At 39.2% G+C, this 23,197-nt stretch overlaps 2 protein-coding genes across 3 annotated transcripts; one reads left to right on the plus strand and one right to left on the minus strand.

The window, feature by feature from the left end:
* The first annotated feature begins 10,152 nt into the window (after positions 1 to 10,152).
* ikzf5 (IKAROS family zinc finger 5) lies at positions 10,153 to 14,881 on the plus strand. Of its 2 annotated transcripts, none has more exons than XM_075484771.1 (4): positions 10,153 to 10,574; positions 10,779 to 10,941; positions 11,717 to 11,890; positions 12,204 to 14,881. In XM_075484771.1, the coding sequence occupies exons 2-4, from the start codon at positions 10,809 to 10,811 to the stop codon at positions 13,166 to 13,168; spliced, it is 1,272 nt and encodes a 423-aa protein (XP_075340886.1). In that variant the 5' UTR covers positions 10,153 to 10,574; positions 10,779 to 10,808; the 3' UTR covers positions 13,169 to 14,881. The 2 variants fall into 2 exon arrangements, with proteins under 2 accessions (XP_075340886.1, XP_075340894.1); XM_075484779.1 differs by having other exon boundaries at positions 10,153 to 10,340.
* Positions 14,882 to 15,093: 212 nt separating this feature from the next.
* Positions 15,094 to 22,714, minus strand: LOC142398916 (uncharacterized). Its single transcript, XM_075483160.1, has 26 exons — positions 22,687 to 22,714; positions 22,413 to 22,557; positions 22,120 to 22,301; positions 21,914 to 22,012; positions 21,679 to 21,717; positions 21,472 to 21,570; positions 21,262 to 21,297; positions 21,082 to 21,180; positions 20,885 to 20,908; positions 20,699 to 20,797; positions 20,225 to 20,260; positions 20,023 to 20,121; positions 19,633 to 19,731; positions 19,159 to 19,194; positions 18,957 to 19,055; positions 18,765 to 18,788; positions 18,579 to 18,677; positions 17,532 to 17,567; positions 17,330 to 17,428; positions 17,004 to 17,145; positions 16,623 to 16,828; positions 16,201 to 16,376; positions 15,843 to 16,073; positions 15,599 to 15,759; positions 15,238 to 15,482; positions 15,094 to 15,149 (listed from the first exon to the last, which is right to left on the minus strand). The coding sequence occupies exons 1-26, from the start codon at positions 22,712 to 22,714 to the stop codon at positions 15,094 to 15,096; spliced, it is 2,694 nt and encodes an 897-aa protein (XP_075339275.1).
* Positions 22,715 to 23,197: the final 483 nt, after the last annotated feature.

Genomic DNA, 23,197 nt, shown 5'->3' on the forward strand with positions numbered 1-23,197 from the left:
GGACTGTTCAAAAGTCAAGGATCCTTCAAAGGACGCCTTTGTTTTCTGAATTATTTATTTATTTATTTTTTATATTTTTTGGGGCTTTTTATGCCTTTAATGATAGGACAGTTGGAGAGAGACAGGAAGCAGCAGGCAGAGAGAGGGGGAAGACATGCAGCAAAGGGCCGTCCGGTGCAGGACTCAAACCGGGGCCAGCTACAGCGAGGACTGTAGCCTCTGGTGGCTGCTTAACCCACTACGCCACCGACTGCCCCTGTTTTCTGAATTTTTAAGTTTACACCTGTGTGAGCTCGCCATTCTCAAAACACCCACAATTCTTTTTTTCACTATAGTTGTTCTCACCATAAAGTTTTTAACCCCAAAATGTGTTCCATCAAAGGACAACAAGGTATACATTTTCAAAATGGCTGTCAGGGAGCCAGCTAAAGCTACCAGATATTTAGGAGCTCTGTCAACTTTTTAACCTGTTGTGTGTTGGTTGCAAATTAGTGATAGGACCATTGCCATGAAATTTTCCAACTAGTTAGGACTATCCCATTTTGGGTTTTTCAAATACAAGGTAGGACCTTTCTTTGTCCAAGAAAGACATGACTGGGAAAGAGCCAACTTACAGAGGAAGCATCCTTAACTTTGAGAAACTCTGTAAGATGCAAAGACAGGAGTGGAGTTGAGGAACCAAATGGATAAACTTGGAAATGAGATATGGTGATGGAACATCAACATGCTGATAAATCTAAACTTCAGCTGTGCCTGTATTGTGAACAGGCATGAAAACTTAGTTATGCAGTTACAAAGTTACAAAGTTTTGCACTGTAAACCAAAGTAGTTATTTTATGTTTTGTCATTAGATTGTGTTTGATGGCTTACTCTGTGCTATTTAAGCCTTTTTGGTGAGGCATTCTGGTATTTATCTCTTTTGTCACTGATATTTCCATTAATACTCATACTTATGTTCTTGTTTTCTCCTTTAGTCTTCGACACTGTGCAAATTGTCACAGCGTTTTGTATTGATAAAAATGGAACTCTGATTATCTGTAAAAAGAGCAAATCACATCAATACTGGTTTTCACCTTGACAGAAAAGAGCTGCCTACCTGTCCACAAGCAGTAAAAGGAGCCAGTTATTGACCAATTAATTTGATGTGAAGGACTGGCATTCTTTTTCCCCACAGTGAAAAGACCTGGACTATAAGGCTAGCAATCATTTCACCACCTTACCTCCAACTACAACTGTCTCTAATACCCAACTGCGTCCTCAATCTCCACTCCAACGGCCCCAAGTATGCAACTCTTCCGTCAGTGGCATTATGTATTTGGCTTTCTATTTCACTTTAATAGGAGAGAGATTGCCAACATATTCTTTTACAGCCCCCTGGCACCATTAGAAAGCTACCTGTCATTTGGATTATTTATGAAAAACTATTTCATGCTTACTTACATTTGCCGCTTATTTTCCCCCAGTGTGACCTGCAGGAGATTTAGTTCCATTTTGAAAGCCTTAAAGCCAATTCTTTATGTCTGCAGGTCAGCCTTCTCGATTGAGTTGAGATTGAAATACCAGTGTGTAGTGGGAAAAGTATGGCAAGAGGAAACCAATAGTCTTTTATTGTGTAGTAGGCTGTGGTAAAGGAAAAGGAAGGGTATACTGTAAGAGGTGAAAACACATAGGGGTGAGAGTACGAGAAGGTGATTTCAGGTGGATATGGAATTGGATACACTAGCAGAAATACGAGTCAATGCAAATGCAGCAGCAAAAGTTGAGGAATAAATGGCACACAAACATCCAGCTGCTCCAGCAAAGACAACAAAGACCAGAGGAGAACTGAGTCAGCATGTTGGCACTGAGAGTAAAAACAGAGAAGACATAAAGAGAAAAGTGGTCTTAAATCTGCAAGCTTTTATATTTCATCCAAAAACATGTCAAAAATCTTCCCCTGTAGTGTTTTACAAGGACAACAATGATAAACCTTGGTGGGTAGTTCTTTTTCTCCTTTATGTTGCAAACATTTATGCTCACACTCTTGTCTGTAAAAAATAATTGGAAATCTTTGCTTTTCAACATGTCAGATAAATCAAAATAAAACTCTTTACTGAAGAGCTCTGCATGTCAGGAGGATAAAGCAGTCCCACTCTCCTTGGAGCAGGCATCCGTACTCATAATCTCACACTGTATGGGATAGAGTCTTTCACTTCTCATTGAGTGCAAACGCACACACACTGTTGGACTGGGCTTGGCCTGGGCTTTATACAATGACCTTAATAAACTGTGGTGTGGCTGTGCAGGTTTGTCACTGTCACAGGGAAATGATGTAATTAATGAGGGTGTAGTGGTATGGATGGGAGCCGGGGTGTTAGCTTTTAAACATCTCTCCAGCTGACTGGGTTTGGGGAGGCCCAGCTGGACACAGCCAGCAGATCAATGAGGGGTCAAAGGTCAGTCAACCCGCCCATTATGGCCAAGGTAGCTCCCATCATCATCAAGCTAACGATGCCTGCAGGAGCAAAGGCAAGGCGGCCACTGCAAATAAAAGACGCAGCTTTAGAAGCTTCTGACTGAGACTGGCGTGGTTTCTGGAGCCTGAAACCTCTGGATGGAAGTTATTATTTGTACACACTGCAATGGCAAAAACCCAATATACACCATATTCTATCCTGTTTTAAAAAATCAATATTCTCCACCAAGATGCTTCAGAAGATTTTTTCATTGAAGTGATTGGGACTTGAAATAGGTGGTTAAATTCCTCTACTAGATTGTTTATTTCCTATTAGAAAAATATGATTTCTGAACAAAAGAATCTAAATCATTGCAGTTAGCTGTCAGCCCTCACAGATCAGAGACAAATACTAGAGCATAACACATATACACAATACACAGCATAACAGCAGCATCTTGGTGCTGCTGCTGTTTGCTTTCATTGGCAAACATTGTAGTTTAAAAATATATCAAATGCATGAGAGCCATCAGAAAATGCATGTCTCTCTCAAAGCTGGTTAAAAGAAATGTCCCGGATCAAGATGTTTTCAGTGTAACATTTTAAATAATCTTGCTCATAAATACCTGCTCAGCAGAGGCAATTAATCCAAAATAGCAACCCAACTATATCTATAGAGATGGCCTCAGGGAAATGCCAGTGCTGCTTCTGACTAAAGGAAAAAAGCAGCAGGGGGCATAGGAAATTGTTCCTGATCAAACTGTCAATAATTGTTATTGTTAGAGCTCTATATGTTCCACCTCTTGTAATGATGAGTTGAATATGGTGATCTTAGTATGAATTTCACTTTAAGAATTAGCATAAAAACAAGTAAAACTGTTCTGTCTCTCTGGTTTCTTTGTTTATATTTTGGTGGCCCCCACTGCAAAACATGAAGTACATATAACATCCTTGAACTTTTTTTTGCATTTTCTTTTCTAAATCCTTTAAGCATGACTGTGTTTTCAGAAAATGACAAACATACTGTCATCGATATGACAATAATGTTAACTCTTGCATCTGAATTTGAAATACTGTTTGCTGTTGCATTTGAGTCGTCTGTAAATTCTTTCTAAAAGTTATAATATTGAGTAAAAACTTACTTTTTTCACCTGAATCTCTTTCTCATGTCTTTAATCTGGGCTGTAGAGATTCACAGTTTGTTTGCGAATTAAAAAAAATGAAACTTTTCTGTGTCTGCCCTCAGACGGGGTGATGCCTCATTAATCCAAACCTCCCCTCCCATTAAGACTGTTCATTTCACTCACACTACTACACAGTCTCAGCCACTTCAGTAGATCCATACAGAGATCAAAACAGATCATTTAAAGTGCCCCTCACATTTCTTGGAGCTTTGAGTTTTTTATCCAGCATATGCCACAAGAAATACGTTGACCAATTTCATTCATGATGTTGATACATTATTAACATTACAGCAGGGGAGCATGGGAAATCGTTCTTGGCCAGATTGCATTTGATCAATATCCTCAAAGAGCAGAGGCCTCATTAATCTAAAACTTCCTGCACATTAGCAGTGCTGTCCAATTCAGAACACTTTTTATTCAGACTCAATAACTGCTTCAACAGATCTGATCAAAGAATACTGGGATCTATTTTTTTAACATTCTTGATGCATAAGGATGAGTATAAGGATCCAAATTTCTAAAGAAAAATGTATTTCATAGCTTGTTTCGTTGAGGAAATTAAAGGTTTTTATGAATAAATGTATTGTATATTGAAGATTTTCTGCGGTTCAAAATCAGGAGTAAACAGAGTCTCAAAGGATTTTGTGGCCTTTTTGATTTGTTAATATCGAACTCTTTGTCTTCTAATAAAGCCAAGGAACGGCAACTGAAACCGCTTTCCACGGAACAAGAATCATAAAACTGTGCTAAATCAAAGGAAAAATGCACAAGCACAGTAATTAAAATCAGAAATGCTTTTGAGTTAACCGTACCACTGGCTGAATATAAAGTAAATAAGACCAGAGCTGAAATGGTTGTTTGATAATTGAGCAGCCGTGTAAAAGAAAAAAAAAATAGCAAAGGTGCCTCTTGTCGGATAGTAAAGTAAATATCTTTGAATTTTCGACTGTTAATCAGGTGAAATAAATATGAGGATATTGTATCACACATAAAGACCAACTTTTGTTTTTTTTTTCAAATTTTTTTAATATTCCATAAACCAAACAAGTAATTGTAAACTCAATAATTTGAGAAAATACAGCAATTGACTGATTTTTGCTTAAGATAAAAAAAAGAAGATGTTTCTGTTTTGTTTTAGTTTAATGATGATGACAGCTAAAAGTGAGCAGGGTGGCAGACATGCGGTGAGTTGATACTCCCTATGTTAACCAGTGGTGTTTAAAGATGTGCCAGTGGATGCACTATATTATCCTCCTATGGACAGGCTAATCCATTACCAGCCTTCTCACGGCAAGAGTGAAATGCTCGTATTAGTGCAACTGTGCGTTCAGAGGCATCATTCAGGACAATGAGCTATAGCCAGAGAGTGACAAGCTAGAAAAATGTCCCCACTTTTCAGGCTGTACAAATGACGTTTGGCCACGATAACTCACAACTGGACACTTCATTTCAAGTTGGGAGCTAGCCGGCCAGTCAAAAGCTATTATACCATCTTCTTTATTTGTGGCCTATGGTTTTGGTAGCGAGACCATCAAATAAATACTGCTAAAATGCCACTTCAGTCAAAAATATTGGCCAATTCTTTCTCAGCGATGACTGGGTCCGGATGGCAACCTGTTTCTGATGGTATAAACCTTTAAGAGTCAGGTGGTCAAGCAGCCAGCATCCATCACATCGCAACAACACAATGAGTTAGAACCAGATAATGCAAGTGAATGCTGCCGATCGCTTGCAGCTATGCTAAAAGCTTAATGGTCAAATTAATTGATTACCGATTTATCACTAGGGAATTGCTTGCTTAGAAGAATAGTCACCCACCAGTAAAGAAGAAATGGCTATGAATATATTTTCAGGGTGACAATCTTTGAGGAGTAATAGGATAATTTGTCACATGTGACAGTCTCTTTGATTGCTCTCGATATTTCAGCCTGTTTGGAATATTGGACAGAATCATGGTGGGTTGTCAGAGTCAGACTGAGGTGTGTGTGAATATGTTGAGCGGTGCCTCAATACTGAAATAAGGCAGCCTGAGGAATACAGTTAGACTTCCTATGCTTTATCTCGCGTGTCCTCATAAAGTCCCACTATTTCTGTTCATCTCTATTATGAAATAGGTGTTTAGCGCTCATGTGGGTGGGCGTGTGAAAGGAGACAAAGAGAATGAGTGAACAACCTCATTTGTCTGTTTATACTAGTGGAAGGCGATGACATTAGAGCAGAAGAAGATCAGCACGAAAAGTGAGTTGATCCTGCTTGAGGGGAGAAATACTGAAGGATCACAAAGACTTTGACTTTTTTTATTAAGTGATTTTATGTAAGCCTCTTCCCCCACGCAGAGGTGAAACATTTCTCCATTTCTGCCTATTTCCTGCTAAAGCTCAGACAGCTGTGGTCAAACTTAGGTCAATAAAATGTCTGTCTGTCCACTGAGTTGCCACATCTATCAAATGATGAAAGTTTGTCTTTAAGGGAGAGATAGAATTCAGCAAGGGAAGAGTGAAACCTTTCTGTGGGGCATGCAGGAAATTAATCAAGGAAATGGGGTTTTTGGTGTGCCTATATCACATCTAATCTATCCTTTGTCCACATGTAGCCAGCTCCAAGCCTCACCAATCAACAGCGACACGCTGGTTTTATGAAAAGCCACTTGTTCCCTGCATAATTGGGGGGGTCTGACTGCTGAGTTAAATGGGAGGTGGAGGTGGAGGGAGAGCCAGTCTTGTTTGCCCATGTAAAGTGTGATCCAGATAATAGCATTCTCATCAAAGGCAGCAATTACATTCATTACAACAGCGCAAGGCGCGCCTGCAAGGAAATTAAGTGGTGAGAGGAAAGAAAAGCTTAATATATACCTCCTTTATCCTATCCCCCACCTCTCAGTTCTTTTTCAAATGCTCCACGTGGAGCTGGAGACCTCAAGAAAGAAACAGTCTCAGTCAAAGAAGAATAAATCTCATCCAAGTCCCCCTTCACCCTTCTGCCTCCAAGAGGCTCCCGTCTGCCGTTACTATGGCTGCACTTGTCCAGGATTAAAAAGCTTTTCCAGGAGGGTGATCTCTTATGCTTCTTTTACACAAGCACAACAAATGACACACAGCCTTAAGAAACTGCTGCAGACCTTCTTTAAATTAAATTCCAATTTAATTCAGGAAAGGAGGAGCAAATTAATTGTCTTGTGCGGCGTCAAACCACAAATGGCCTGTAAATCAAGTGATTAAGAGGAGAAGGGAACCTTTTCATTCCGGCCTTTCAAATGTGAAGAAGAGCAAGTGGATATAACTGCAAGCTTCTTAAAGACAGGTGATGTTCCTGAGGCTATTCTACATGTCACAGTTTGTATATTCCACCTCACTCATGTTATAAGTCTTATAAAGTTTTAGAGCTCAAGAAAGACATTTAGAGGATGCAAAGTAATTGTGTAGCTGATTCAAAACTGATAGAAGTTTTGGATTGGCGTGTTAAATTCAGAATCTGTTCAATATAATGTAGTTACAGACTGAGTGTAATCCTACTTCCAACAAGAGTATTACTTGCTGTCAGTTTCAATAGCAGAGCAGCAGTCCTTTGCCAGAGCAGCTTATTGTATCATAAATGCAAAATTAAGTTTGACACATTATTTCCCTTTTGTATTTTTAAGTATAATAAATGCTTTCTTCAGTCCTAATGCCACATGATTTTGAACATCAGGAAATTCTTTGTAGTAAATTTGAAATGGGATTAGTGGTTTAATAATTCATAATTGGAGGAATTAGCAACAAAACTATTTAAACAAATTACAGCATGGAGAAATGTGCACTTTATCTTTCGGTTCCCACAAATCATCGTGGCTGTGTGTGAATTATTCAACAGGTTCGAGCCCCCATAGAAACCTGAGCATAATTAAACTGCAATAAAATAACATTAGTGTGGACAGGCTGTTAAAGGGTGATGTAATTGGCTGCTCCGGTGGTCATGGTTCAACTGACGTGGTCGACTGTCACGTTTTCCCTTGTTCTGGTACATGGTCCTGCCAGAGGATGTGAGCTGACAGACTGTACTTTACAAAGTCTGTACACAGTGATGGCCCTGATAGGTGGAGTTTTGAAGAATGAAGCTGGGCAGCACCATAGAGCATGTGGAGCACTTCAGGCACAAAAAAAATCAGTTATTTCACCAATGGTACGTGTACGCCATCTAGTGTCCAGTTTGTTCAACTGTACTTATCTGTGGCCGTACAACAGCAGTTGTACATGGAGACACTTGTATCCATCTAAAGCAGAAGTTCCAATAGTCGAATATCGTCTCTCTTTTTTTTTCAAATGCCATACAAACGCATTATGCACAATTTTACGCTGCTGTAAAGAATCCAGTGTAGATGGGTGGGTAAACTCTAAAGTCAACACTAAAAGAGTGGCTCATGTTACAAAGTCAAGAGATCACCTGTGGCACGTTTACATTACTGCTGTAATCCAGCAGTTGTAATGCAGTAAAAGGATACATTGGTCTCTATCTAATTGGTCATTTATTATCTTCTCCTCACTGGTTTTCCTACAAGTTTGACACAAATGGGGCAATGCGATCTCCACTACGCGCTTACTGTTAAATTATTGATTGTGATAAAACATGAATGAATGTGTCAATAGCTTCTGAAAGTATTGTAATTGTTGTGCTTCATTTACCACTTGAGCATAATTACAAGCTGTACGTCTGAAAGTGTGTCACGTCACAGACGTGAACAGAGAGGCTATCAGTTCATTTCATTAGCTGTTGGGAAGAGATGGGTGTTTCAGATCCGTCATTCCTCTGAAATATGATACGTTCAGGGTTTATTATTCTAATCATTGGTTTCAATACTAATGCTTTTTTTTGAGGACCTGTCAGTATCAATTGTGATTATTCATCTGTGTAGTCTACAATTCTGAAGTTAGAAGCTGGTGAAATAGAATTTACAACGATGAACAGTAATCAGTCTGTAAGATGGACGTTTGTATTTTTTTATATCGATGCTAAAACTAAGCATGGAAAATCAGAGAATACCGGAGAACCTTTAGCACTCCAAAACTTCACTGTCACAGCTCATAAACTTGCTATTTATCAGTATGTTTTTTCTAGTTTGAAAATGTTATTTTGTAAATGTGTGAAAAGCAGTATGGCACAATGTTTTATTGTTTTGGAAACACAAATGAAAAAAGAAAATGAACGATTCACTGAATTGCTCCCTTTGGTTCTTGCCAATAGATCATTAACTGCACTATTTCGTTGATAATACAGATCACACAACATATAATCAGTTGTGTCTTATTCAGTCTGCTGTTGCTTGTTCTTGTGGAACAGCTAACTTTAAAACTGATAACTTTGGTGGTTAGGATGCACATATGATCCTGAAAAGTTAATTTCTACTCACTTGAAAGGAACATGCCGTAGTGTTTGATGTTAATCTGAGAGATGCTGCAAATTTTCAAAGGAACAATAACCAAACCTTAGACAACAAGTGACTTTCACAACTTCATAGTTGTCATAAATATTGAAATTAATAAGAGCAAATGTTCCATGAACCATATTAGAAATTGTATTGAAATTGGGACTGTCACCCAATTATGTGTATTATTTACAAATTTGTTTGAGGAAATATCTGTGGGGAAAAAAATTGAGTAAAAGTTTGCTGATAAAAACTTTGTCTTAAGAGTAAAGCAAATGAGGTTTCTTTTAAAATCCAAATGATAGAGATTCACATATTAAATATTCTTGTACTTTCTGTAAACAATAGATTAAAACAATATATCATTTAGTTTCTCAATTTATGTTTAGTAAAATACTTTGGACTGGTGTTGGACATAAAATTAGGAGCAAAATGGTGAAAATCTCCACTTTAAATAACATGACATAATTATTTGTTTATAAGATATAAATATGAGCAAGGATGTTTACTTTTTTGTTCAGCCTACCATTATACTGGAGAGACCTAATATTCCTTAAAAGTAATCAAATTGAAAAAAATGTTTAGAGCCATTGACCGCTTCGAGAACTCCTGTATGCACCAACTAGCATGGACCTGGACATTAAGAAAGATATTTATTTTTCTAATATTTTTCATTTGTTTAGTTCCACGTTGTTCTTTGTTTTGTTTTCATTTGAATTGCCTAGCTTTGGACTGCATTCCTCCATAAATTTTTTTAATGGTGTGTAGATAATTCAAACTTAAGTAAACTCTCTTAAACTCTTTATCAGGTACACCAGGGATGTCCAAAGTTGGTCCTCGAGGGCCGCTGTCCTGCAGGTTTTAGTTGTTGCCCTGCTTCAACACACCTGATTCAGATCAAAACATCATTAGCAGGCTTGTGCAGAATTTAACAATCTGTTTAAGAGATTCATTTAATCTGAATCAGGTGTGTTGAAGCAGGGCAACATCTAAAACCTGCAGGATAGCAGCCCTCAAGGACCGACTTTGGACATCCCTGAGGTACACTATTGATTTGTAAACTGTGGACTTTGTAAACCGGTAGGAACCTTTCTTTGAGGGTATGTTGTAGCTGTAACTGTAGCGGGAAGGTTTTATCGGCGTACTCATAGTGAACTTTAACCCCATCGATGGGTTAATTGTTTTGATTTAGCAGGCTGTTTTTTCTCTGAAATATCGGCTGGTTTTATCGAATGGAAAATGTATTTAAGCGTCGTTGTACTCTTAAATAATGACGTGTTGGGCAACATTTGGCATTGCTGTTGACTAAAAGGCTTTCTCCAAGGTAGGCTAACGTTAGCTGTGGGGCTAACGTAGCGTACGTAGCTTTGGTAACAACATGACGATGGTGAGAAGCTGCGTATAGCAGCGACCGACCAGACACCGGATCCTGCTGATTCCCTTCTTGTCAATCAGTGTTTTGCTGGATTATATTGTCTTTGTGTCTGGCTAGCATCTAAACGGCACTTCAAACCAACCAGAACTAGTTACATTTAACTAGCTGTTTGTCTTCGAGAAGGTTGGTATGAATCTTTAAAAAAAAACGCTTGCTGATGTGTCAACTACATTGTTACTTTGGCTCTTTTGAAATCTGTTTGATTACATGGTTGTTACCCTAAAATTTTAGTTGTTACAAGTGAAGTTCATGATGCAGATTAATCTCTGTGATGCACACCTCAGTGACTGTCAGCCACAGTAAGACATGTCCTAATGTCTTTTTCAGTGTGCATTTGCATCACTATCACCTTTTCCAATGGGGGAGGAAAAGCCAGACACGCTGGACTTTGTGAAGGATTTCCAGGAGTATCTGAGCCAGCAGACACAGCATGTCAACATGATATCAGGCTCTGTCAGCGGAGTGAAGGAGGCAGATGAGCTGCCAGCAGGTAACCAGCTGTTTGTCATCTGCAACATAAAACTGCATGTGTTTGTCTCTTTGAAGAGTCGTGAATGCTCTCATGATTATTGTTTGTATCTGTACATGTCTTTGATGAATGCCAGTGGTAAATCATAGAGAGCACAAACTTGTGTTTCATCAGCTCATTTCTAGATAAAAACTGGTTTGTTTTGAACAGCTGAGAAATCTTTAACCAACAAGAATTACTTTTTTTTTTTTTTTTTTAACATTTTGTCACAAAACATACATTTCTGTTCCTTTCAATTATTTTTCTTAGTTGTAGGTGATAATGTAGATATACATTATAGAACAATATAAGCTTTATGCTGCCAACTTAAGGTCAGGAAACTGTTGAATAAGTAAAGGTAAAGTAGCTAAGAAAGGCGTTCACAGTATTGTTGATCTAAAAGTAACTTGCTTTTACTTCCATTCTAGTATTTGAACTTGAGCCTGTGGTGTATAAATCATTATGTGTGTTGGCTGGACAACTTTTCTTACAGCAAATCCCACAAATATTGAGTTTAGGTTAATATTTAATCACCTTTTTGAAGATAGCCATTGTTATACAGTTTACCATAGTTGTATTCCCCAATGGAAAAGTGTTGGGATCATTGGCTGTTTTGATGTAATAGCAAGAGACCTGCTTATGTTGCAGAATGCTAGTGTGATGTTCAACTACTTTCTGTCTGTGAGGTGTGTGTGTGTGTGTATATATATATATATATATATATATATTCACATAATGCAAATATTGGTGTCTGCAGAATGCAGTCAGAATGGGCTGGATAACCCCTCAGTTGACATGTCACTGGAGGACAACTCGGGGATCTTGGTGGATGGTTTTGAGAGGACCTACGACGGCAAGCTCAAATGTCGTTATTGCAACTATGCCACCAGAGGCACAGCACGTCTCATTGAACACATTCGGATTCACACAGGTAAGGGTTTGTAGTTCCTCTGCAGAGAATAATACTGTAGTGTTTCCCACACATGGACTTACTTCAGCAAGACATAATAGTGTATATATAGTGATCTGTTTTTAGCGTTATCTTTTTTTTGTAACCATCTGAGAGAACGGCACAATAATAGGTTAGTTTTTTTTTACGTAATTTTTTTTTTTCTTTTGTGTATTATTTGTCACAAATTTCTTGGTATTTACGATATTTGCTGTGGAGCGTCTTAGAGTACTTGAATATCATGAGAAATGCTGTACTGGCAAGATTTTGCTATTAAGCCTGTTTTTCTTAACAGGAGAGAAACCACACCGCTGCCACCTGTGCCCATTTGCTTCAGCCTATGAGCGTCACCTGGAGGCCCACATGCGCTCACACACCGGTGAGAAGCCTTACAAGTGTGAGCTGTGCTCCTTCCGCTGCAGTGACCGTAGCAACTTATCACACCATCGACGCAGACGTCACAAACTCTTGCCTATGAAAGGTGCTCGGTCACTTTCCCATAAAAAGATGCTGAGTGTTTTACAGAAAAAAGCCAGCTCGCTGGGCTATGGTCGACGGCTCCTCATCAATTTTAGCCCCCCCTCTATGGTGGTGCACAAGGCTGACAATGTGAACGACTTCTCCCACGAGCTGCCCCACTTACGTCAGGAAACCTACGATAATCAGAATCAAGGCGTCGAGGAAGGACTCTCCACGAATCAAAATCACCATCATCACGATATGATCATGGACAACCCCCTGAATCAACTGTCCACCCTGGCAGGCCAGTTGGCCAGCCTCCCATCAGAGACCCAGGCCCAGACTCAACCTCCCATGTCTCCTGGAGCAGAGTCTGTCGTGGATGAGAAGCCTTTCCTCATCCAGCAGCCTCACCCTGCCACAGCTCCTGTGGCTGTCACTGCCAGCATGGCTCATGCTTCTTCCTCTTCACCAGTTACCCCGGAGCCCCGGGCCCCTCCACACAGTAACTGCAGTCCTGGAGGTGGACCATGTAGCGAGCACAGTGGGCGCACCAGCACTCCTAGTATCTCCAATAGCCAACCAAGCACACCGGCCCCGGGCCTGTCCGCCCCTCTTCAGGACCCCCACATGCTCCATCACTGCCAGCACTGTGACATCTACTTTCCTGACAACATCCTCTACACCATCCACATGGGGTGCCATGGATATGAAAACCCATTCCAGTGCAACATCTGTGGCCATAAGTGCAAGAGCAAGTACGACTTTGCCTGCCACTTTGCACGTGGGCAGCACAAGTAACAGCTAAACACAGAGAGAACTTTTAAAGGACCGCTTTGTTTTACATTAAAGTCATTTTATTTATTGGTCTTTCACTTGGCCTTTATGTAGCTTAGTCTTTAAAAACTGTTCTTACACAGGAAAATATCGACATTCAGATGATTTAATTTTGTACAACTAAAGGTGCCCATTCCAGTGTATTACAAAGGAATGATCAGTGTTTTTTGACAGGTTCAAAATCTATTTGTGGTGGAGGCAGTTGTATTTATATACGGTCATAAACCATATTAACCATTTCCCTTCTTAGCTCAACAGAAGAATATTATTTCAGGATGTAGATTACCTAATATTGGATTAACTTTGACTTTTGGCTTTAATTGGAAAAAACAATACAACATTTATTTAATATTCAATGCAGTTATTAGCTTTCCTAACCATAAAAAAATGTCTTAAGTAATATTTCATATGTGGTAAATCTCTGTAAACACGCATCCTGTCTTGCAAAAGCTTAACTGCGCTCACCAGAGTCAAGAAGGAAAACTAACTTTTCACACTTTAGAAAAATACTAAGTCAGTTTTGGACAAAAGACGGATTTTTTTTTTTTTTTTCTTTTTTTTTTTTTGCAAATTGTAATGTCACAAATGGATTCTCAACACTCATGGAGTTGCATCTACTTATTGCTCTGATATTAACTCAGAGTGAAACTATTGGCCTTGAGAGATCTCATTTAAGCCTTGTTGAAATTATTTCTTTGCTTGGTGCATTATTACTATTTCGTTGCAGTGCCTGACATTGTCACTTTCTTGTGTCCAAGTTGGAGATGACTGTTATTTTGAAGACTAATAGATATTATTACAATATCCTCTTCTTACAATAGCTAGACCCAGAACCTTAGGATAAAATAGTTTGGCCATTGTAGTTGTACTATGTTGGCCATGATTTTATTTTTGGCCAGATTTCTGTTTAATAAATGCTGCTAAGAAACTGGAGCCGATGCCAGCTCTAATGTATAGATGGCATCAGCAGTAAAAACCTGGCCACACTGTGTATCGGTGGTTTTTGGTCAGCCAGCTACTTTGTCGTGTTGTTTTGAAGTTCCTCCATGCGGTGCCCTTCCATCTTGATTACACGATAACTACTTTTGTTGAAAGGGTTTTATCCTTTTAATTGCATCATGTCATCTTCTAATCTTTCTATATTGTATCCAGTCCCTTCAATATCCAGTATCTCTGTGTGTAGGGCAGAATCACAAAGTCTTGTGTCTCATGTGAACATTTTCTCAGAATTGCCACGTAGCACCGGGGTTGCCACATTTCAGCCTTTGTGATAACTGAGATTCATCATTTGAATCGCAGTGCTTTTCTAAATATTTACTGAGTATTGTATTCTGACTGGTTGGATCGATGTTTAGTGTCAAAAAATCAAAACTGTGTTGCAGTAAGACTGCTACTTTAGAAAGGTTGTCCTTTGTCTTGGGTACTGTTGTCTGTTGCTTAGCAACATGTGTGGAGAAACATAGTTACTGTTTGTAGAAGCACCTCCTTGTTACCATATTTACCTGTAATGGGGACATCAGTAATGGCCTTATGTTCTCTGTGTCGTAGGTTCATAGGTAGTGGTGAATGTTTAGCCTTCTGGCGGTCCCTGAGCAAATCATTTTATTGTGAGATGGATTATTCTAACTAATTTATAAGTAAAGTGTTTTCTAACCGAACCTTCACCTTTTGTTCTCCATTTCTGCTTTTTTTGTACTCTGTAACACAAATTAACAGCAGCAGTATTTAATGTTCAGTTGTGAATTGGCATTTTTGAAGTATGCAAGACACAGATTGCCTTTTGATGATGCTTTTAATCGGGTTATAAGAGACAGAAAATGGTAAGTATAATTCAGTATCTCAAAGAAGGGAACAGAACGTTGATTGGAGCATGTTGCTGGTGTGTCCACTTAAGCCTTTTTCTCCTTTTCATTCCCCTCGTCCTTTTTCTCAGGGTCTGACAAACCTAACAGAAGTCATAAATTTGGTTTCATCCAGCTCAGAAAGTTTTCTATCAATGTTGATTTCAAAGTTCTGTTTTCATACATACCAACCTTTAAGTTTAATGGGACCAACAACCAGAGTTTGGCTGTCGTGTTCTGATCCCAGGTCTCTGGCCGCACGTCTGCGGCAGCCACGACGACAGCGAGAATTGCCGTCCGAGGCAGGGCAAATCAGGACCTTGCACTGGATGTACACCGAATCTGTGGCTCGCAGGAACTGGAAGGACTTGAAACTGAAACGGGCCAAAGATTGTGAGCCAGAACTGATAGGCCAGTAGGTGTTATCCACAGCGCATCTGAGGGTGAAACAGGGAAAAATACCTGTGTTTTTAGTTAGAAAACAAGCAAAGAAGCCAGTGTAGGTCAACATTGCTTGTAGAGCTGTGGGGAAAAAAAAATAAAAAAATCTTACCCGTCACGAACCAAATAGTAAGGTCTGGAACTGAAGTCAAAGGGGGATGGTGAGGCCACACAAGTGTGAAGGAAGACTACCAGGCTGCTGTCACGTCTCATCGGGTCCACTTGAACATACAAGTTCTGGTTGAGTGTTACTTCATATGGGACTTGAGTCACCTGTGTGTGAAAGCAAAATATCAGCATCCTGCGTTTCCAACAGGGATTTTCTCCATAGTCGTCCCCTCACTACGCAAACACACCTTGTTGTAGAAGCTGCTCGACGTGTAGAAGGCCATGCTGGTATTGTATCGGCCTGAGCCAGTGATGCTGCTGTTACCGCCGTTTTTAACAACAAACATAATCTGAGACACTGAGTCCTGCTCCATGAAACAGGTGACATTCAACTTAAAGTTAGACTGGCGTGTGATCTCTCCATAGCTGGAGGCGTAGGCACGGATATTGTTGGTGTGCGTAATTCTGCCACCGTCAAACTGTTCAATGTAGAAGACACGGGAAAATAAAAATCTGCATGCATGTCCACAATATGTCATTTTTGCCAGAATGGTTAGAAAAACCTGCATATTTCTGATGTTATCCAGAAGATTATATGTTGTGTACCTTTCTAATGGTGCCACAAGTGTTGAGGGGGAAACTGAAGACCACCTGGTAGCTGGAGACCTGTGGTCTACAGTGTGGATCATTCAGGTACAAGCTGTGGCCGTCGTAGCCAAGAGAGTTCAGGTAACTTCTCTCAATCACGATGTTCATGTTGTCTGAGGAGCAGTCCACTCGACCTGGCACAGATGGTGTTGACAATTGAATTACAGCCGCTTAATTAAATATCCAGAAGGATGAAAGTATAAGACGCCCAGTGATTAAAATAGTATGGCAAAGATATTTACTTCTCTTTCAAGTCATTAGCTTTGATAACTGTGATGATCAGGTAAATTTTTAGTTTAGAAATGGAGATAATTAAGCATCTACACACGTAATGAAATTTGAACAGGATGTATGATTCCCACAGTTAATTCTAACTGTACCTGAGCTGGGTTTCAGAGTGCTCATGAATTCGGCCCTGAATCCTTGGGCGACCACAGAACGATCACTTCGGAAGACCACAGTCATGTAGTTGGAAGAGGAGTAAAAAGTGCTCAGACTGTTGTTGCACACCTTCCCCAAATATCCATAATGAGCATTTGGCCCATCGTAGATGGAAATGTAGTCGCAGGAGCAGCAGTTGTCCAGTCTGTTAATAAGATTATAAAAGCCACAGATTGTGATGAGTGAAAAAAATTAAATCAGGCCAAATTTAGAGATGATGATGGGTTTTCTATGTATTTTTTGAAAGAAAAAAAAAACATAATTTCTCCTTTGATAATTTTAATAATTTTGCATTTTGAGTTGCACAATTTATTACATACTGCAGGTGTTTGAATGACAGGAAGATTCTTTGGTCATACGCAGCTCTGAGCTGCCAGACGCAGTAGGCATTGTCATGGTAGTAGCCGGGGTAGTTAGGGCTGGAAAAGGTGCCCGAGCCAAACAGAGAGCCTCCACATTGCCCTGTTGAAGGCGGACAACAAGTCACTGGAGTGAACTATAATTGCAGCAGACTAATTTTTGGACATTGAGAAACCTACCTGTGGGTGTTGTGGCAGCACAATGAGCTGTTTGAAAAAGAAAATGGTTACTTGTCTTTTTGACAACTGATCAGAATGTGTTGAGCTTTACACGATGCGACACTTACAGTAGTAGTCGTAACAACAGTTTCCATAGTATTGACAGGAGCTTGTGCAAGAGCAGCTTCCCATGTATCTTCCACAGTTGTATCGACATGAGGGCTGAGCTGAGAGACGACAATATAATATCATTAATATTTCCTACTGGCAGAGTAAATGATACACTGATTTATTCAAATATAAACATCACAGTTATTGAGGGTTTCATACCTGTGGTGGGTCCGTCAGTGGATGACGGGCAGTAAGCTAAGAGGAGAGAAAATATTAACACTCTTTTACACCTCTTCTTTTTTAAGTGAAGCACATGCAGATGTGGTTAATTCTGTAGCTGTTTAGAACATAATACAAACAATTTCTGTAGATGGATGTAAAATACCTATTTTTAATAACTCCAGTAAATGGAGAGTAGAAAAATATGTACCAATTTATAGAAGTTATCAGTCAGGCATAGCAATGCAGTAAGTTTGCCTACTTAGCCTGAAAGAGGTGTATGTTGATGGTTTTACAGCACTGAAACCACTCTTCTATTACCTTGCCAACATTTTAAAAAATGGGGGCTGTCCAACACAATTCTCCCTAACCCATCCGTTTTCTACATACTGGTAGTTTTTATAAGTTTTCAAACATGTGGGGAGACGTTATAATGCCATTCAGAAGAGACTGTCTGAAAATCTGAAGCATGTTTTCTACACTTAACTAAGTGCATATCATGAGTTTTTCCCATTCTTACCCAGAACTAACTCCTCAGGGTTCTTAACATTATATCTATGGAGAACTGTGAATTCAAGTTGCACAAGTAACATCAACATAGGCGATAAGCTAGGAGGAGAGAAAATATTAACAATCTTTTACACCTATTCTGTTTGAGTAAAGCACATGCAGAAATGGTTTGTTATATAACTATAAACAAAAACATGCACTAAAGATTTGAATATGAATTTGAACAAAGTCTATTTTTAAGTCTTCTTTAAGTATTGAAGTCTTCTAAGTGGAAAGCAGAAGTCCCTCTTTTGAGAAACGAAGACTTAATGCTGTTTTCAGAGCTGGCTGGCTGCAGAAAAAAATTGTACCAATTTTTGGTAGTTGTCAGTCAGAGATGGCAGAGAAGAAAAACTGCCACTTTAACCCATAAGAAGTGTATGTATATTTGGCTACACAACAATGTTGGAACAGTGCATTGTAATAGTTTGATGCAAAACACTTTTCAGCAGCGTGCAGTGGCTTCTCGGCTTTGCTTTAAAGGGACAGAATACTTACAGTGGTAGTCATAGCAGCAGTTTCCATAGGACTGGCAGGAGCTTCTACAGGAGCAGCTTCCCAGGTGGTTACCACAGTTGTATCGGCATGAACGACTAGCTGTGATACAAGAGAGTTATTAATCATTCTAAGTAATCAATATCATGTTTCTTCTGTCATTTACATGATGCGGAGATGTTTTCTTACCAGTGGTTGTGGATCCACAGTACGCTGAGGTAAAATGAAAAAGAGAGTAAATGTTTTTGTTTTGCACCTGTTCTCACTGGTATTTCAAACCAGATGTTTACTGAGAAACTGTAACAAACTAATAGAATCACACAATATCTGTGTGAGCATTTCTGATGAAGAAACGGCTAATGCTGTTGATTTGGAACTTACAGTAGTAGTCGTAACAACAGTTTCCATAGTATTGACAGGAGCTTGTGCAAGAGCAGCTTCCCATGTGTCTTCCACAGTTGTATCGACATGAGGGCTGAGCTGAGAGACGACAATATAATATCATTAATATTTCCTACTGGCAGAGTAAATGATACACTGATTTATTCAAATATAAACATCACAGTTATTGAGGGTTTCATACCTGTGGTGGGTCCGTCAGTGGATGACGGGCAGTAAGCTAGGAGGAGAGAAAATATTAACACTCTTTTACACCTCTTCTGTTTGAGTAAAGCACATGCAGAAATGGTTTGTCATATAACTATGAACAAAAACATGCACTAAAGATTTGAATATGAATTTGAACAAAGTCTATTTTTAAGTCTTCTTTAAGTATTGAAGTCTTCTAAGTGGAAAGCAGAAGTCCCTCATTTGAGAAACGAAGACTTAATGCTGTTTTCAGAGCTGGCTGGCTGCAGAAAAAAATTGTACCAATTTTTGGTAGTTGTCAGTCAGAGATGGCAGAGAAGAAAAACTGCCACTTTAACCCATAAGAAGTGTATGTATATTTGGCTACACAACAATGTTGGAACAGTGCATTGTAATAGTTTGATGCAAAACACTTTTCAGCAGCGTGCAGTGGCTTCTCGGCTTTGCTTTAAAGGGACAGAGTACTTACAGTGGTAGTCATAGCAGCAGTTTCCATAGTATTGACAGGAGCTTGAGCAGGAGCAGCTTCCCAGGTGGTTACCACAGTTGTATCGGCATGAACGACTAGCTGTGATACAAGAGAGTTATTAATCATTCTAAGTAATCAATATCATGTTTCTTCTGTCAATTACGTGATGCAGAAATATTTCTTTACCAGTGGTGGGACTTTTAGTTGTTGATCCACAGTACGCTAAGGTAAAATGAAAAAGAGAGTAAATGTTTTTGTTTTGCACCTGTTCTCACTGGTATTTCAAACCAGATGTTTACTGAGAAACTGTAACAAACTAATAGTATCACACAATATCTGTGTGAGCATTTCTGATGAAGAAAAGGCTAATGCTGTTGATTTGGAACTTACAGTAGTAGTCGTAACAACAGTTTCCATAGTATTGACAGGAGCTTGTGCAAGAGCAGCTTCCCATGTGTCTTCCACAGTTGTATCGACATGAGGGCTGAGCTGAGAGACGACAATATAATACCATTAATATTTCCTACTGGCAGAGTAAATGATACACTGATTTATTCAAATATAAACATCACAGTTATTGAGGGTTTCATACCTGTGGTGGGTCCGTCAGTGGATGACGGGCAGTAAGCTAGGAGGAGAGAAAATATTAACAATCTTTTACACCTATTCTGTTTGAGTAAAGCACATGCAGAAATGGTTTGTCATATAACTATAAACAAAAACATGCACTAAAGATTTGAATATGAATTTGAACAAAGTCTATTTTTAAGTCTTCTTTAAGTATTGAAGTCTTCTAAGTGGAAAGCAGAAGTCCCTCTTTTGAGAAATGAAGACTTAATGCTGTTTTCAGAGCTGGCTGGCTGCAGAAAAAAATTGTACCAATTTTTGGTAGTTGTCAGTCGGAGATGGCAGAGAAGAAAAACTGCCACTTTAACCCATAAGAAGTGTATGTATATTTGACTACACAACAATGTTGGAACAGTGCATTGTAATAGTTTGATGCAAAACACTTTTCAGCAGCGTGCAGTGGATTCTCGGCTTTGCTTTAAAGGGACAGAGTACTTACAGTGGTAGTCATAGCAACAGTTTCCATAGGACTGGCAGGAGCTTCTACAGGAGCAGCTTCCCAGGTGGTTACCACAGTTGTATCGGCATGAACGACTAGCTGTGATACAAGAGAGTTATTAATCATTCTAAGTAATCAATATCATGTTTCTTCTGTCATTTACATGATGCGGAGATGTTTTCTTACCAGTGGTTGTGGATCCACAGTACGCTGAGGTAAAATGAAAAAGAGAGTAAATGTTTTTGTTTTGCACCTGTTCTCACTTGTATTTCACACCAGCTGTCTACTGTGCAACTGTAACAAACTAATATTATCACACCATACTGTATCTGTGTGAGCATTTCCAATGAAAAACCAGCTAATGCTGTTGATTTGGCACTTACAGTAGTAGTCATGACAACAGTTGCCATAGTATTGACAGGAGCTTGAGCAGGAGCAGCTTCCCAGGTGGTTACCACAGTTGTATCGGCATGAACGACTAGCTGTGACACAAGAGAGTTATTAATCATTAATCAATATCATGTTTCTTCTGTCATTCACATCATGTAGAGATGTTTCCTTACCAGTGGTGGGACTTTTAGTTGTTGATCCACAGTACGCTGAGGGAAAATGAAAAAGAGAGTAAATGTTTTTGTTTTGCACCTGTTCTCACTGGTATTTCACACCAGCTGTTAACTGAGCAAGTATGAAGACAAGAAATTAATGATATCACTGCTTGTCTATATGAGTACTGCTAATGCAAAATCTTTTGAGGGTGTTGAGTATGTACTCACAGTAGTAGTCATGACAACAGTTGCCATTGTATTGACAAGAGCTTGAGCAGGAGCAGCTTCCCAGATGGTAACCACAGTTGTATCGACATGAGGGCTGAGCTAAGAGACAGAGGTTAATGCTGAGATTGCAAAAGAGGCTGAGCATTAAAAATTGAAACAATTCAAGATAAATCAGCTCCAATCTGAGAGTTTTTTTTTTTTTCATACCTGTGGAATCTGGGACCGGAGTAGATGATGAACAGTAAGCTATTTGACAAAAAGAGAAGGATAAAGTCAGATAATTAAGGAGAACAGAGGCTATTATATCCATCTGAAACATAATAATAGTAAAAGCATACAACATCATAAAGTGAAAATATTCAAATAATGTGGAAGTCCCTCAAATATTTTCTAAGTTAGAATTCTGAATGAATGCCCTTAGTAACTTTCTTTCACTGCTTACCTTCATAGTCTGGGCAACAGTCCCCTCTGTATGTACAGTCTGAGGTGCAAGAGCAGGCCCCAGCCCGATAGCCACAGTTGTTTGTGCAAGAGCCTCTATCTACAGAGAGAACGAACAAGAATCCCCATTGTTAATGTCTCAGGCCAAAAGGTCCCTAAAAGTGCCACCTGTCATTGTAAACAATGATCATCATCAGAATAACCTACCCACTATTCTGTAATGAGCACGGAATCCTGAGTAGGTTACACTGCTATCACTGCTGAAGCGCACAGTTAAGTAAGAACCAGTGGAGTAGAAGGTTCTGTTCCTTGATTCACAGTATCTCCCCAGAAGGTTGGAGCTACTCGAGCTGTCATAGACGTGAATGTCATCGTAATTACACTCAATTCTGTGATAGACAAAAAAAAACAAAAAGCAGCTTTGAGTGTTCAATACCAGACTATGCAGAAAACATAGTTAGCGATCAAACACATCCTACACAAGCAGTGCATTAACTTACTGTGCATTAGAGAACTCTAATCGAATAAATCGCCGGCCTGGTCTAATGTACCATACACAGTATGCATTATTTGGGTAGTTGTTTGGATAGTTGGGGCTGTAGAAAGTGTCACTGCTGCCGTACAGGTACCCACCACAGGGTGCACCTGAAGAAAAACAGAAAAAGTTAAAAGCAACAGTATCTCAACCACCTACCACAAAGAGGGTAAAAAAGCAACATAAACAAGAAGATTACACTACAGTAACATTTCTGATTTTAGTGCTTATGTTTATACCTGAAGAATATGGTGTTTCTGATTCCATAGCCGTAGATGTCTGACCTGAAAAAGTTAAAAGCAATAGTATCTAAACCATCTACCACAAAGAGGGTAAAAAAGCAACATAAACAAGAAGATTACACTACAGTAACATTTCTGATTTTAGTGCTTATGTTTATACCTGAAGAATATGGTGTTTCTGATTCCATAGCCGTAGATGTCTGACCTGAAAAAGTTAAAAGCAATTGTATCTCTACCTTCTACCACAAAGAGGGTAAAAAAGCAACATAGACCATAAGATTATACTACAGTGACATTTTAGTGCTTATGTTTATACCTGAAGAATTGCAGCTTACTGCCCAAAACTATCCTAGCAAAACTAATTATTTTTATCTAAGAAAAAAAAAAGAAAAATACAGAAGTAAAAACGTCAAAGGAAGTGAACATTACCGAGCACTCCATGTGTGATGAGCACACTGCTAAGAAACAAGAGGGTCCACATGATGAATCTATTCACCTTCCAGTCTGC

Source organism: Odontesthes bonariensis, chromosome 2, assembly GCF_027942865.1.
Source record: "Odontesthes bonariensis isolate fOdoBon6 chromosome 2, fOdoBon6.hap1, whole genome shotgun sequence".
Classification (NCBI taxonomy): domain Eukaryota; kingdom Metazoa; phylum Chordata; class Actinopteri; order Atheriniformes; family Atherinopsidae; genus Odontesthes; species Odontesthes bonariensis.